Source organism: Phodopus roborovskii, unplaced genomic scaffold (assembly GCF_943737965.1).
Source record: "Phodopus roborovskii unplaced genomic scaffold, PHOROB, whole genome shotgun sequence".
In the NCBI taxonomy this organism is placed as follows: domain Eukaryota; kingdom Metazoa; phylum Chordata; class Mammalia; order Rodentia; family Cricetidae; genus Phodopus; species Phodopus roborovskii.
This window is the reverse complement of record NW_026126511.1, coordinates 4667496-4683872: the sequence shown is the minus strand read 5'-3', so window position 1 is coordinate 4683872 and position 16377 is coordinate 4667496. Positions and strand designations below refer to the sequence as shown.

Genomic DNA, 16377 nt, shown 5'->3' with positions numbered 1-16377 from the left:
CGCTGATAACTCGCGGTGAAGCCCTCGAGCAACCGTCATTCTCTTCGCTAAAGAACCACTGTGGGGCACGCTGGCTGCAGGGAGGGGGACAAATGTCCCGCCCGCCCTTAGGATATGGATCCCTGGCATCTTGACAGCACTTTTGCAGTAGACATCCCTGACCCAGAGAGCTTTCAGCCCCCTCTCTACGGAACCAGGAATAGAGATCCCTGGGTTGCATTAATTCTCAGCCGCACGGCACGATGCTAAGTTTCTACGATGCTAAGTTTCTACGACGTTCCAGCTGCTCCAGGGTCCAGGGAGTGTTTATGGGGTCCTATGCTTGGTGCTTAGTAACCTCCTTCCGCTCACTTCCCATCAAACCACTCAGGTCTGTCTTTCTCAGTAAGAAAATCAAAACCAAACTGCCTGAGGTTGGCAAGCTAGAGGGTTGTAGCAACCGAGATGGCAAGTAATCAGCCTTCTTCATCTCAGCCCCATGCTTTGAGCCTTCATGTACTTCCTGGGGTTCATCACGCCACAGGGTTCTGACCCTTCTCCCCTCCGACCCTTCTGAGCAGGGCAAACCTCAAAAAGTAGCCAGTGTGTGACTGCCACCTACTGGCAAGGCTGTGCAACTGCAAGTGGCCCTCCGGAGGCTGCCAAGTTCCCTAGCAAGCAAGCCATGCACAGGTGTCCACGATGATTAGGGTTGCTTGCTCTCCTCACCCACACACACACCTAGCAAAGGCCACAGGAGTCCTGACTCATGGTAGACGCCAACAAAAAACCTCTCAGGATAAAAGGAAAAAAAAAGGTGGCAAAGGGTGACAGAATCCACCACTATTCAACGGCACAGGTGTGCGATCACGCACGGTTTATGGTGACCGCACCACTCTCCACAAATATACAGCCGCCATCCCCTGAATGGGGGTGTGAAAGTCACACACAAACCCTGCTACACATTTGCTAATACTCGGCGATTCCCCCGGCAGAGCCTATCCCTCTGGCACCCTCTTCTAGACCATGGCCCTGTGTTCTATGCGTCTCTCTGCTCCGTGGTCCTGGGATGGCTCACCTCACAGCTACCACTGCATCTGGTAAATGCAGACAGACACAGAAGAGAGCCGAGCTGTCGGGGCTCCAGAACGTCTATGGCAAAGGGCGGCTTAGAGACGCAGTTCGGTTAGAAAGAGGCTACAGGGCTGCCTTATGGGCAAACCAAACGCCACCACCACTGGCACTGGTTTCTAATGAGAGAGAGCAAGAAAGGGTTTGGGTGCGTGGGGAGGTGGGAAGGATCGTGGAGGAGTTGGCGGAGGAAAAACATAATCAGCATATATTGTATGAAAACAAATATTTTCATGCAAAACAAAAACCCTGAGAAGCAACTTGGGGAGGAAAGGTCGTGTTAGCCCTACCTGAAGCTCATAGACCTCCGGGGGTAGGGATGTGCAAGCAGAATGGGTGGCCTCCAACTGAGGAGCTCAGATAAGGAAGGGCAGCGGCTGGGGAGGATGCTGTTAGCCGCCTGGCAGGCGGGTTTGTGCTCAGCTCGCTTTAAAGAAGCTTACTTCTTTAAGTTTTGAGATTGTAACACAATTGCACCATTTCCTCCTGCCCTTTCCTTACTCCAAACCCTCCCCCACCTCACCCCCTTCTCCTTCAGATCCATGGCCTCTTTCTAAACGGTTGCATACGTGTGTGTGTGTGTGTGTGTGTGTGTGTGGAGTGTCGCGGTTTGAATGGAATGCACGCTTAGACCCCAGTTGGTAAGGAGTTAGGAGGTATGTGTGGCCTTGTCGGAGGAGGTCTATCACTGAGGTTGGGCTTTGAGGTTTCAAAAGCTCACCTCAGGCCTGCCCAGTGTCTGTCTGCCTGCCTGCCTGTTCTCTGTTCAAGGGCAGGCCACCGAGAAGTTGGCCATGCTCCAGTGAGTGTATAGATAACATACATAGGACTTGGGTTTTTTTAAATTTGCATTTTATTTTTTCTCGCATTTTACTTTTTGGGAGAGGAGGTTACAGTGGTCGGTGAGGGGCAAGGAAGGGCTGAGAGATGGCGGGGTGCGTGATGCGAAAGGATCAACAGTAATAATAGTAATAATAATAATAATAGTAAAGAGGAATGTGCGTGTGTTGTGGACAGAAGGGGAGGTGTGGGGACAGTGAGTGTGGGGTGCAGAAGGCATGAAAGGGACAAACTAGAGCACTGCTTCATGTGTACAGAGGACACCTCATCCAGTCTGTTGTCCACCTAACACCTGCCTGAAATGGGAGCAGAGGGAGGGGGATGAGGGAGGAGCAGCCGGAGGGGCCGCATACCTTGAAGGGCAGCGCACTGGCGGTGTGGACAGTACACCTGAGATCCGCCAGTGGGAACTCGGAAGCACGCCCTCTAACCAGCACCTTCCAGCACGAGGATAACGTGAGTCCCTTCCTGGCAGGCGGCAGTGCCAGCTGACTGCAGGACAGAGCCACGTGCCTGCCTGTGTGAGGGGACCCTGACCATCGCAGCCTTGCAACGGCAATAGATGGTATTTCTTTACACGGGTTCTGGGGCCGCCCTCCCCACTCAGGGAAATGGTCACGCTCTGCCCACGTGTTGCCCTGGTGGGGGGGTGACACCCACCGCCCCTGACTCTACCTTTGTTAGCCATTGACTCTGGCTGTCTGCTAGCTGTTAGTTACTCGGCCGGCCTCTGACCCGGCAACTGTCTCCAGAGCTATTAATTAACTAGCTTTCCTTTGTTTTCACAGCTACTCAGAAGTAGCTTTAGTTTTTCGTTAGTTGCTCCTTGTCTTTGGCGTGGCCTGGGGTCTCTTTCCTAAGACAGGTGGGGGCTTTGTTAGCAGCTGTCTTTGCTTGTGTATCCCAGTGCCCGCAGCGAGGATGCACGGAAGGGCTGTGGGGGAGGACCAGGGCCCTGCCCTCCCATGGCTTTAGCTTGGCCATCTTGGTTCTTTGTTTGCTATTCCTACTGCTTCCAGCGGAAAGGTCACACCTTCCTTTTGATCCTTTAAGTGTCTGAATAACGGGCAGTTCTCACCCTGGACTCCTTTCTGTCCGAGGCCCCAGCTTCATGAAGCCCAGGCTGGCCCCAAGCTTGCAACAGCTGAAGATGACCTTGAACTCCTGATCCTCCCACCTCGCCTCTACCTCCCAAGTGCTAGTATCTCAGGTGTGTGCAGCCCCGCCTGGTGATTCCTTCTACTGTTAACTAACACAGCACGGTTGTATATATGTATATATTTATGGGGCACGGGGTGACGAGGTGGAAAATTAGATTAGGATAATTGCTATATCTATCACCTCAGACATCCACTATTTCTTTGTTGTGATACCATAAAATGTATTTAACCCAGAAAAGCTCACCGGTTTCCCCGTCCTTCGGAGGAAGACTGTAATTAAATTACAGCTCCCTCCAGCCCCCGCTGCAAATGCAGGGAGCTGTGTTCTGTAATTTAAACATTAAAATATTATGTCCTTCCTGTGCTTAATTCGTTTCCCCTTTTATTTTATTTTATTTATTTTTTTCTATGATTAAAGAACAATTGATTGCCCTACAATTACCTTCTGAAGTACTGGAAACTGGATAGGGCATCAAAAACACATTTTAAATTTGATCTTTTAGTAATCTTCACACTGAGTCGGTAGAAGTCTGACTGAATGCAACCAGAGACGCGATTTTTATCCCCGCACCCCACCCCAGTAAAAAGTGAACAAAGAAAGGGGCCCTGGGACCCAAACGTTTGGAGACTCACCCACCTGGCGATCTTCCAGCTTTACATCTCAGTGTCTGGATCTCGGTCAGAAATGAGCTTTTGGTGCCGGGGAAACAGTTTGCTAGGTGAAATGCCTGCCATACAAACATAAGGAGCTAAGTTCGGGTCCCGAGCACCCTGAAAAGCTCAACTTGGCAGCGTGCAAGGAACCCCAGCCCTGGGGGGTAAGCGGGAGTGATGGGCGGATCCTGGGGGTTTGCTTGCCGGCCAGCCTAGCCAAAACCGCAAGCCCAAAGGCACTGCAGCTCTAAGGGACTTCCGCTGTCCATCATCGCAATTCTGAGAGCCTCTGAAGGGTGCAGAGCTGCACAGTCCAGTCGGGGCTGTGCAAGGCTGGAGGCTGGAGCATGACTTCATAGGGCTTTGCGGTCTCCATCTATGTTGCCGCCCCTGTCCTTCTGAATAATGACAGGATTTCCGTCTCTGTCTTGGATCGGAGAAGATAAAAGGCACCCGAGAATGTGCACCAGAATTCACGTTAGTTGCACGGTAGAGAAAACTGAGGTTTTATAGTCCGGGCTCAAAAGTGCCCCTAAATATGTGGGCCATTGTCAGTAACCCCAGCAGCCGGAAACTCGGGAGCATGAGTTCAAATCCAGCCTCAGCTACTTAGCGAGGCCCTTTCCGGAAACAAATCAGATCTGGTGGTGGTGGTGGCTGGGGGATGCTACAACCTGTATGCCAGCAGAGTGAACACAGCTAAAACGAAAGTCAACACACTGGGATGTACACGGGACTGGGATGTACACTTCCCAGGACGCTGCATGGAGGGACGAAGGGATGGAAAACATCTTAGCAGAGTTAGGGAAGGAGGTAAAGGAGAGAGATTGATGATTGTCACGGTTGAAAGAACCTGCCTCAAAACAAACAAACAAACAAAAAAACAAAAAAAACCCAACCAAAGTATTTCAGAAAATTAGAAGAATTTTAAGAGGAGGGGGGAAAAGAAAAACGAGATTACTAAGGCCAGAGGCTAAGAGAGTCTCTCTCTCTCTCTAATACAGATTTACTTGTACTTATTTTATTTGATATGCATTGGTGACTTGCCTTCATGTAGTATCCAGGCACCACATGCATGCAGTACCGACAGGCACCAGAAGAGGGCACCCGATGCCCCCGGAGTTGCAGGGATGGGGTTGAGAGCCATCATGACGGTAGGCTACTAAAGACAAATGTGGTCCCATAGCACTCGAAGGAAGGGCTTTGCAGTAGGCACCGGCACCCCCACAGTGGGATTTTGGAGCAGGGGAGAGACACCAGGGTAGAAGATGAATATTACTTTGACATGTGGGAATGTACAGCCAGAAAGCAAAGAGAAGGTCGCTGAGTGGAAAATTACAAAGACAAAAGTAACAAAATACCCAACCAAGCTGCTTACAGGATCAGGAGGAGAAAGTTTTGTTTGGTGAACGGTTTTGAGGGGTTATGGCTTCAGCCTGGACAGCCTGGTGGTGGAGAGAGGCCGGTACTCACCTCCCAGGCTAGCCCGCTTTCTGTTTCCCCCTTTTATTCTGAGTGGGATAGTCTTTCCCTCCCAGGTAATCCTTCCTGGAGATGTCCTCACGGGTGACCTCAGCCAGAAGTGTGTCTCCTGGGCTATCCTAAACCCAGACAAGATGGCAAAGACGGTTAACCATCTTTGGAGATTAGGATAAGGTCTTAATCACCACCCAGGTAGGGAGTTTGCTAAACACGGTCCAGGCTGATCAAACAGGGTGGGGCAGGCAGAATAAAGAAGTCGCAGATAGTAAGAGTGACTAGGTATCATGGGTGGGGGATTCTGGGTAATCTGACTTAAAAGATACCAAATTAGACAGGGTGGAGAAAAGTAGGAGAGTTCAAAGGCGAAGTCTGTTTGAAAAAGAACCCAGAAGAAGTCTAAGCAGAGTTTGTATACAGAGATTTTTTTTTTGTTCATACTCAGAAAAGTTACCTACAAAATAAACGAATAATAAAGGTGTTACACGTCAGAAGCTGAGACCCATAAATACCAATGGTTCCTCACTAAGGGAATGGGCTTTCAGAAGGAGGAGAATGAAAAGGCACCGTGTGGGCGTGGTGGGGAAAGCGAAGAAAGGAAATGATAAACAACAGCCATGGTGATACTGTGGGTGGACATTTATGAGGCTAAAACTCCAATTCCTGAGGCTAAACACCAATAAGACAGAAGTCAAGTAATAATGAGGTGTTACTAATGTTTACACCCACCAAGAGGAAAATGGTAGCATAAATTAATTTCACACATTAAGCTAAACACAGTAAAACTTCTCACCATTACACAACTCAAGTGATATGTTAACTTGTGACTAATTCAAATATCCCAATTCAAAAACCTAAGGAAAATGGCTGGCAGAGCAACTCAGGTTAGGAGCCCATGCATTCGGGCTGCGTCCCCAGACCCCCATGGCAGGAGAGTATCCACCCTTAAGAGTTGTCCTCTGGATGGGCAGTGGTGATGCACGTCTTTAATTCCAGCACGCAGGACACAGAAGCAGGCAGATCACTGTGACTTCAAGGCCAGCCTGGTCTACAGAGCCAATTCCAGGACAGCCAGGGCTGCACAGAGAAACCCTGTCCCAAAAAACCAAAATGCCTCTCCCCCAGTGAAAAAACAAAAACAAAACAAAAAAGATTTGTCCTCTGACCTCTACATGCATGCTGTGGCATGTGCACACACATATACAAAAATACACACATATACACACACGCACACACACATATTTACACACACATACATACATACACACATATATACACATACACACATACATATATACACACATATATATACACATATACACACATACACATATACACTCACATATATACACACATGCACACACATACACACACATACATACATATATATAGATACATATACACACATACACACACATATATATACACACATACACACACATATACACACATGCATACACATATATACATATACAACCATGTACACACATATATACACACATACATATATATACATACACACATATATACACATACATATATACACATACACACACATATATACACTCACATATATACACACATATGTACACACATGCACATATGCATACACATGTTCACACAGATAAAATAGTAAGGAAAAATGAGCTTCTGTCATTAACAAAGCAACAGAAATAACAAGAGACTCTCAAAAAATAAGTGTCCCCTGTACACATACTTACAGACACACAAATACACACAGGCTGTGACATGAGCACACATCCTCACGGACACACAAAAAAGCTGTCCTTTGTCCACACAGTGTGAAATGAACACATATACACTCACAGTACATACATGCAAATAAATACATAAATAAGAATATATCTTTATGCTTAAAAGATGAGTTAAATACACAGATAGATTAACAGCTCCCCAGGTCTCTGAAAATGGTAGGGCTGAAGCTGCTTTTGCTACCTCCAACCCTGCAATTCCCTTCACAGCCCCACAGTGGGGAACTTTGGAAGGACAGCAATGGCTCCTGACCAAATTTTATATCACAGGAAACTGTTGAGTTTCTTCCATGGGAGCTGCTATGGAAAAACAGGTACACAGGGAGTCTAGCAGCTGCTAACCAAGTCGCCAAACTGTTCTGTCAAATAAGGGAAAAAATGTGGAGGGCTACATATTACAAAGATGTAGCAAGACCTTGGTCTTCATGCAGAACCCAATTCCTTCAGGATGCCCGTTGTTGCCTGGTCTGGAGAAGACATGCTCTGTGAGATCAAAACAGACCCATCTTCCTTCAGAGTGTTGGGAAGAGATGTTCCTTCCCCTCCCTCCCTCCCTCCCTCCCTCCCTCCCTCCCTCCCTTCCTCCCTCCCTTCCCTGAGAACTGAATCCAGAGCCTTGTGAATACTAGACAAATGCTCTTCCACTGACCTACATCCCTAGGCCAGACGATCTCAAAAGCACAAATTATTTAATAAGAGTTTTGATTAATGTGGCCATATTAACATGAGATTGCTAGGGAAATGGTATGGTGGCTAAAATTCTTGCATGAGGTCTGGAGTTAATATCCCCAGAACCCATATAAATGCCTAGTGGGTGTGGTGGCCTCTCTGTAATTTCAGTGCAAGCTGGCTGGCCAGATTAGTCGTATCAGTGAGCTCTAGGAGAAGAGCAACCGAGGAGAATTCTCAAAGTCTTTACGGTAAAGGAGATGGCTCAGAGGTTACAGTGTTTGCTGTGTAAGTGCGATGACATGAGTTCAAATCCCCCAAAGTCAAACAGAGCCCAGCACATGCCTATCCCAATGTTTCCACAGAAAGTCGAGAAACAGGAGAATCCCCATGACCTCACAGGCAAGCTAGTGTGAGGGTTGCTGAGGCAAAGTAGAAACAGACCCACAAGGAGGAAAATGAAGACCAACACCATGGCTGTCCTCCACATGGAGCACACATGTGGCCTCAGTCTCACTCACACACATACACACACACACACACACACACACACACACACACACACACAGAGAGAGAGAGAGAGAGATTTTGAAAGTGAAGTCTTTCTCAAAAGACCACCGAAAGATAACCCACAAACCAGGAAGCAATGATAGCATAATATTAAAGGATTATTATGTCAAATATATTTATAGAATTAAAAATCAATCAGACAACTCAAATAATGCAACAGATTAACAAGCAAGCACCTCACATTTCATGGCAGACAAAAACCGCAGTTCACCGGCAATTTCCCAAAACATGCTCTAGCCTTGTTCATATTGACAAACATACATTTGTGGGTTTTTTTTTATTCTCCATCAAGTTGTCTAGAAATTAAAAATTCTCAGCTCCACAATGCCAAGTATTAGGAATCAGAACAATGAGGCCTTGTTTTTCATTGTGAGGAGTGATGTGTGCTGAATTGACACAGGAGGGTAATTCACAATCATCTATGAAGATGGTGTCATCTTCTAAGCTACCTTCTGGGGACCCTCACTCAGGTGCACAAGGGAAAATGTACAGTAGTGATTGTCCTTGGCTAACGGTTACTGAGGAGGGAAATGGGAACAATATTCATTTCAGAGAAAGCAGATGAATTATGGCCTGTGCATGTATTGAAATAATATATCCAGCTGTCAGATGAGTGGTAGCCACAGTCATGGTCACAGATAAATCATATACACAATATTGCACTTAAAAAGGTTATGGGATAATCTCTGCAGCATAACTCCATTTGTGTAAAGTCTCAAAACCATGTAAACTTAAAGAAATTGGTCAAATAAGGAGCCTTTAAATGTTACTGTATAATCTGTACTTTGTAATATTTGATCACTGCATGGTTCACCAACTTCATGCTAACAGAAAATTAAGCATTAACTCAGATGCTAACAAAAAATGCTTGCAGTACCAAAAGCTTTAAAATTCATCTACAGAAATTTGGTATGTCAATAGAGAATTAGAAAGATTATTCCAGGCTACTTCTAAGATGCCGTTAGTGAATCGTACTTTATCCTAAGTTCCTGTACTTCCAGCCATCGGACCATGAAGTACCGTCACCAACCAGCATGGGCTGGCTGTGACTTTTGTGGAACTTCTGTCCGGCGACTGCATGTCTAGACCAGCAAAGCCTTCTGTCTGGGCTGTGGCAGCGGGCAAGGCTGGGCGACATGTCCAGGGCACAGATCTCGGCTCTGGTGTGCGGTATCGGAGGGTTTGGTGCTCTTGTTGCTGCCACTACGTCCAATGAGTGGAAAGTGACCACCCGTGCATCCTCTGTAATAACCGCCACCTGGGTTTACCAGGGACTGTGGATGAACTGCGCAGGTAACGCCTTGGGCTCCTTCCATTGCCGGCCGCATTTCACCATCTTCAGAGTTGAAGGTAAATATCAGAGCTGTGTCTGGGGCTGGAGCGGAATGTGACCCTCCTCTTCCTGAGCTGAGTCAGCAAGCTGTTGACAATTTCCCACTCGGTCTTGACGTGTTAGGGCCACGTTTGCATGTGATGGGTGGGCGCTCCGTTGGCTGAAAGAATTAAACGCCTGCTTTGAACAGTGGAAAATTAAGAACGACCTTACGGATCTTGCAGGCCTGGAGCAGGACCCCAATGGGAAAGGGTGAAACATTGACTTAAGGCTTAGTGTTAGTATTCAGTGAGTCAGAGAGAAATCTTCACACGAGTCCTACCCGCTGTTGAAAGACCTGTCATTGATTTCCAGTCTCCCTCTTGAAAGACAGCAGTGAATGAAGGACATGCCACAGTGGGTCCCATGTTTCCTCCTCTAGAGCCACATTTAGTGATAAAACAACAGCACCATAAATGTCAGTTAACTGAATGAAAATGTTTTTGCTTCTTTTTGATTTTCAAATGTGTGTAGTCTTCCTCTTCAGAACTCTGGATCTCAAAGAGGACAGTTTTGTTTGGTTGGCTCTTGGTATTAAAGGCCCCTTTTGCACTTTAGAGGCCTCCAGAGAAATAACTGTCATTTGCTTCATAGCTTTTTAATAATCTCCGTCTGACCTTCCTTGCTGAAAAGTGTATACTTCTGCAAATATGCCCACGATGTAAGACTGTCAAGTTAAAAACCCTGCCCAAGTGCTGTTAAGATACAGGCTTTTCACAGTCAAGCGACAATACTGTACCTTGGCCTCAGTGGAGAGAGAGAGAAGGAGGGAGAGAGAGAGAAGAAAAATTTAACCAGAAGTAACTAAAGAATAATATTTTATGGGGCTTTGTGTCAGGTCTGCCCAATGTTAGTTCCTAGTGAGTGTCAAGGGGAGACGATAGATTACTGCAATAAAGTCAGGAGATTGCTTAGAACAAGCCATGGGCATGTCCAAGTGTGGTTAGCCCAGGAAAGCCCTTGGTAGTGACATGCGCTTTTCTAGAATCTATTAGAGGAATCACTGTTGTCTTCCTACTTAGTCCTGACTTCCTCAATAGAAAACTTCCCTTGGAACAGGGAAGAAGACCAGAGGAAAAGGAATGTTTATAGCAATGACTCCCTGCACGCCTCCACGGGTCACCATTTCCCGTACTTCTGTGTGGCAATGGCTCCCTGCACGCCTCCATGGGTCACCATTTCCCATACTTCTGTGTGGCAATGGCTCCCTGCACGCCTCCACGGGTCACGGGTCACCCTTTCCCGTATGACTTAGCCTATCTTTATCTTGAGCAGCACGTGGGTAACCCTGCTCCTTTGTTCGTGACTGAATATATATGTTTAAGCAAATGTTCCAGCTTATCGTGTTTTATTCTATATCCCTAAATGGAGCCTAGTGATGGAGAAAAATACACGCTCAACCATGGCCCCCAAGTGTCTTAAAGAGCCATGACAGATCTCTGTACAACTTGAGTGGTTCCTTCCAAAATGCAGCTTAGAAAACACACGGGGTTGACAGCGCTCCAAACAATAATCTACCCTTAAAACTTAGTTTTAAAATTTTGAAACATGCATCATCATTGCCATCACCACCACCACCACCACCATCATCACTGTGTATATACACACAGTGTATGTGTGTGCGTGTCCGCACGCTCGTGTGCATGTGTGCAGCTATATGCATGCCAAAGCACGTGTGTGGAGGCCAAAGAAGTATTTCTGGAGTCAGCTCACTCTGTCCTCCTTAACTCATTTTGGGGACCTAAGATCTGCATTCCCAGATTTTACTATTGATTCCTATTTCCAAAGAAACTTCAAGTTTCCAAATGGCAGCTAGAAGAGATGGCTGTTTTTCCTTAGTTTCTACTGCAGGAAACACTACCTTGCCCACAGACACCAGAGAGTCATTAGAAGTCATTTTATTGATACAATTTTTTTTCTTAAAGACCAGTAGTATTTGGTTTTGCCCCTGTCTCTTGCCTATCTAGTTTCTGGTTCCTGGTCAGCTAAGCAGTGTCAGGGATGGGTTCCATCTCGTGGAGTGGGCCTTAAGTCACATCAGATACTGGTTGGTTACGCCCACAAGCTCTGTGACACCATCGTCCTCGCGCATCTTGCAGGCAGGACAGACTGTAGGTCAAAGGTTTTCTGGCTGGGTTGGTGTTTATGTCCCTCTCTTGGTACCTTGCAGGCGCCTTTTCGCACGAAGAGACTAGAGTGTAGGGATAAAGTCTCCGTGTAGGCCCTAGCTTGACTTCTCCGTGTTCAGTGGCTTTGTGTGGGTGTTTTCCTGCCATTTTGCAGAGAGCACCCCTTTGTCTTAGCAACAGCCTGGGTTGTTTGGGGATTTCCATGAGGTCCCCTGGGCCAAGAACTCAGTCGATTGTAACCCAGTCCTGCTACTAGAAGCCTCATCATGAAGCAAGAGATGACCAGTTGGGACTGAGTGAGATTTCCAACATTTAATCTATGAGAAAGAATCTCTGTTCATGTCTACAAGCCTTGGCAAAGAGGCTGGGACCCACGGAATCCTAGAAAACAGAGGGACATGTGTTCTTTATGTGTGTTTATAATAGGATTTATAGAGCACCATGTTTCATCAAAGTGTGGGCCATGGATAGACAATACATATGTCCCCGTTCTAGGAATACACAATCTCATTTCCTACAGGATCTCTAAAGAGTCCCGGGCCATTTTCTCACTAGAGGCATTAGAAAACCCCCAGTAAAAGCTCTTAGATCTAGAATTCTGGAAGACTGAATGCTTCATGAATATCTTACTTACCATGCTCATTGTTTTTCTTGTTTGTTTGTTTGTTTGTTGTGTGTGTGTGTGTGTGCGCGCATGTGCGCACTCAAGCATGTGTATGCATTCTTGTGTGTGAGTGCAGGCATGCAAATATGGTAGGCATGTGGTGGGCAAAGATAGTCTGGGTGTCAATCCTCACCTCCTGTCTTGAGAAAAGGTCTTTGTGTTTTTTTTTTTCTGCCACACACACCAGGCAAGCTAGCTCCTGAGCTTCTGGGGAGCCTCCTGCCTCAGTTTCTCAACTCCCCACAGGGGTGTTTGGGTTACTGGCCAAGCACAGTGCCTCTGGCTTCTATGTAGGCTCTGGGGATTCCAGCTCAGGTCTTCACACTTACACAGCAAGATTTCTCTCACTGAGCCTTCAGTATCCTTGTTATATGGTGACGACTTGACATACATAACACAGGCAAAATACATGTTTACTTTGCCTGACAGAAAGAACTGTCTCCATCACTGGTGGCAATTACTACCATGAAGACATCTTCAGTTCTTTGAAAGTCCGCATCTCAACAGTAAGACGGTGTTTCCAACCAAGGCTTTAGTAGCTGCTCTTTGGACCCCAGAGCCACATGGAAGCCAATGCCTCTGGTTCCTGAGGCACCCATTATAGGGGAGACTGAGGCAAGGACTCCTATTATGTGACATAGTTGCATAATGTATTTTTTTAATGTCCCGGGATTCTTGTAATCAGCCCTCATAAGACACTTGACACACAAATGCCTGTGATGTGTAACGGAAAGACTTTATACTCACAGAGACGGGCATACCTGCAAGGCCTTGTAGGGAAGTACGAGATTACCGAACGGGCAAGAGATTACCGAGCAGGACAAGGACCCGCGTCTCCTCAGGAAGAACTGTGCTGGACAGCACCCTGGACTTCTCTCTCGATGTCCAGTCCAGTTTTGTGTGCGTGACCCACTGAGTTTAGTTAGTATGTAACCACATACTAACATAACTACATAGTTTAGTTATGTAACCACAGGTAGGAGGTTATTTACAGGTGCTGAAGAAAGGGCCTGTCCCTACCCAGTGATAGGAACTGCTCAGGGAGGGGTTAGGCGTCCTGAGCCCCTCACGGGCCCTGTCTTTTGCAGGTCTTGTGCAACAGTCTTGTCACACCTGTAGCGTTTCACAGCACTTCTCCCGTCCCCCAGCTCTTACGTTATCCCCCCCCCCCACCATCTTCCACAATGTTCCTTGAGCCTTGAAGGATATCACAAGGGTGTCACTCACCAGCTGCTCCTAATACTTCGACAGATCCCGAGTATGTGAACTGAGTGGCACCTATCACAGGAAGACATTCCTAACTTCGTGTTTAGTCTTGAGAAGTCGTCTGTGCGGAACGGGGCGGTATAGTTTGAGCGGATTTAGTTATTTTACGTAAGAAACTGCACGTTTCCAGAAGTTTAATGCCATGCAAAGCCCTCTAAGATCCCTCCTGCCCTGCACAGCCCTCTAAGATCCCTCCTGCCCTGCACAGCCCTCTAAGATCTCTCTCCAGGAATGCACCCCACATTGCTTGGTACTTGCTGTATGATTTTGCTAATCTGGTTTCTACCGTGACTACTACATACTTTCTGTCTCTCTGTGCTTGGTTTTAGCTCCAGGGGGACAGGGATTTAACAGCTTCTGCCTGGACCCTTTTCTAGACCATTCTGCACAATATCCGTGTTCTTTTGTTTTTGAGACAGGGACTAACTATAGACCTGGAAAGCCTCATCCCCCGCTATGTAGCCTGGGATACCCTCAAATTTGTAGCTTTCCTCTTGCCTCTGCTCCACAAGTGTTATAATTAGAGTCAAGTGCCACCGCGGGCAGATAATGCCCATGCTCTATAAAAGTGTTGAATTAATGAGTAATCATTTGATGGGCTGAATGAATGAAGGCAGGATCTGGATCCTGGGGCACTGAGATTTTTTTCCAACAAATGCTGTGTGTTTTGTTTCATTTTGTATTGCTGTAACAGAACACAGGACAGTCATAGCACATATTATTGTAGTTTTAGCGGCCGGGAGAACCCATCACAGAATGAGTACAGCAAACCCACTTGGAAGTTTATTGATAGGGGTGAAAGAGGAAGTCGTGTGATCGACCTGGGACAGGAAAGTGGTGAAGAAAGTGAGGGACACACGGAGCTCGCTTTAAAAGGGAAGCTCTTTGCACATGCGTACAGAGCCTTACACAGCCTCACACACAGGGCCCCAGGGCTGGCTAAGTATTTGCCTGAATACTGACAAGTGCATGCATGGCCATAAGACTCTGAAGCTGGCTAGGTATTTGCCTGAGCTCTGGCAAACACATCTTGCCAAGTGACGACAGGGGTGGGCTCGCATAATGTCTGAATGCTAACACATACACCATAATACAAAGAAAAGAGATCGCAATACAAAGAGATACACTTAGCTCAGTTTGAAAGGCTAAAACCCAAGATAAGACAGATTGATTTTTTTGTTTTCTCAATGTGTTGCCTACTCAGCCCCATAAACTCGCAGTAATCCTCCTGCCTGAGGGCACTGAGATTACAGTTGTGAGCCAGCACACTCAGCTCTGGCGGGTGTGTGTGTGTGTGTGTGTGTGTGTGTGTGTGTCATTTGTGGGAAAACAGAAATGCTCTAGGCAGAAGAGCTCACACCAGACCGATGTTAACAAGGATGGACCCTCCAATGACCGGGACACACTCAAGCCTCATCCAAACCACAGCTCCCACAGTGGCGGTGTTGAATCTCTCCACACAGATAACAGCCTCACATCCCACATCCACCTTCCCGTGACAGCATAGCGTGGCAGACATGAGACACACAGGCACGCTCAGCGGAAGAGGAAGTGTCCTGTGGCATGTGCCTCAGTGGGGCCCTTGTTTCTGGGCTCAGACGACATCTCTCTAAGCATCTATTCTAGAACACATCTGGGATTTGCTTCTGACAAAAATCTCTTAAATATACCCTTTAAACACCTGTGACATCCAATGGGTCCCTGGTTTCCTTTCCTGTCTTCATTTTATAGGACTTTTCACTCAGACATTAACATCTACACTGTTCCTTCTGGGATGCAGAAAACAGCCCACTGAAAAATCTGGATGTGATTCTAAAGACACAGACAGTGGCTAGCTAGACTAAGTCATGTGGTTACAAAGACAAAGACAGTAACTAGCTAGACTAACTCTGATCCCCTGGGCGGAATGAGTCTGAGCCCTTGCTCTCTTCAAAGGGACTAAGTCCCTGTCCTGGTAATTAGTGACTCTGGGATATGGATGTGTTGGTTGGTCTTGTCCATAAATTGCACAGACATGCGTGACCACCATAAGCAGAAAATGGGCTCCTTGGCTCCCCATTTGCAGGGTTTCAGAGTGGCCGGGGCACGTGGACATTTCTGTGGGGAACCCAGTTTCTGAATGCTCAGAGCACACCTACACAGTGCAAGGGTAAACATATGGTACCATTCACTGCCCTCAGGCCAAATCACCAGCTGTAGGCTTCTGGAGACAGATAGGACCCACGGTTATCTCTGTCACTGCCCGTGGCTGTGCATGATTGCCGGGACATGGCGTTCTTTCTTGTCTTGCTTTCCAACTCTGGCGGGTGAGATGGGAAGGGGAAATAATTTTCCAACAATAAGCTGTTTCCTCTCTGGGGTTGCTTCCTGTCAGGATTTTATTTATTTATTTATTTATTTATTTATTTATTTATTTATTTTAGCTCCTCTCTTCCTTCCTTAATTACACAGACTCACCAACCGGCCTTCAGCTTTGTAGAAGACCTGTACATAGCTGTCACTATTAACTTCAATTTCCTAGCCCCTCTCCCCCACACCTGCTTGCAAATGTTGACTCTCAAGCTTTGTGCATTGCTTTTCTGACCTTTTAACCTCTCTTCCACCCATCTCTTTTCTTTTCCCTGTGTGCAAACGTGAGCCATCTACTGAAGTAGTCTCCCTCCAGGGACACCTGCAGGCTTTGGGTCCTGCC

At 46.9% G+C, this 16377-nt stretch overlaps 1 protein-coding gene across 1 annotated transcript in view; it reads left to right on the top strand.

The window, feature by feature from the left end:
• Positions 1-9352: 9352 nt before the first annotated feature.
• Positions 9353-16377, top strand: part of Cldn10 (claudin 10) — a 73285-nt gene continuing 66260 nt past the window's right edge. The window contains exon 1 of the mRNA XM_051195223.1: positions 9353-9604. Within this exon, the coding sequence (XP_051051180.1) occupies positions 9391-9604 (214 nt within the window). The 5' untranslated portion in view covers positions 9353-9390. The remainder of the gene's footprint in view (positions 9605-16377) is intronic.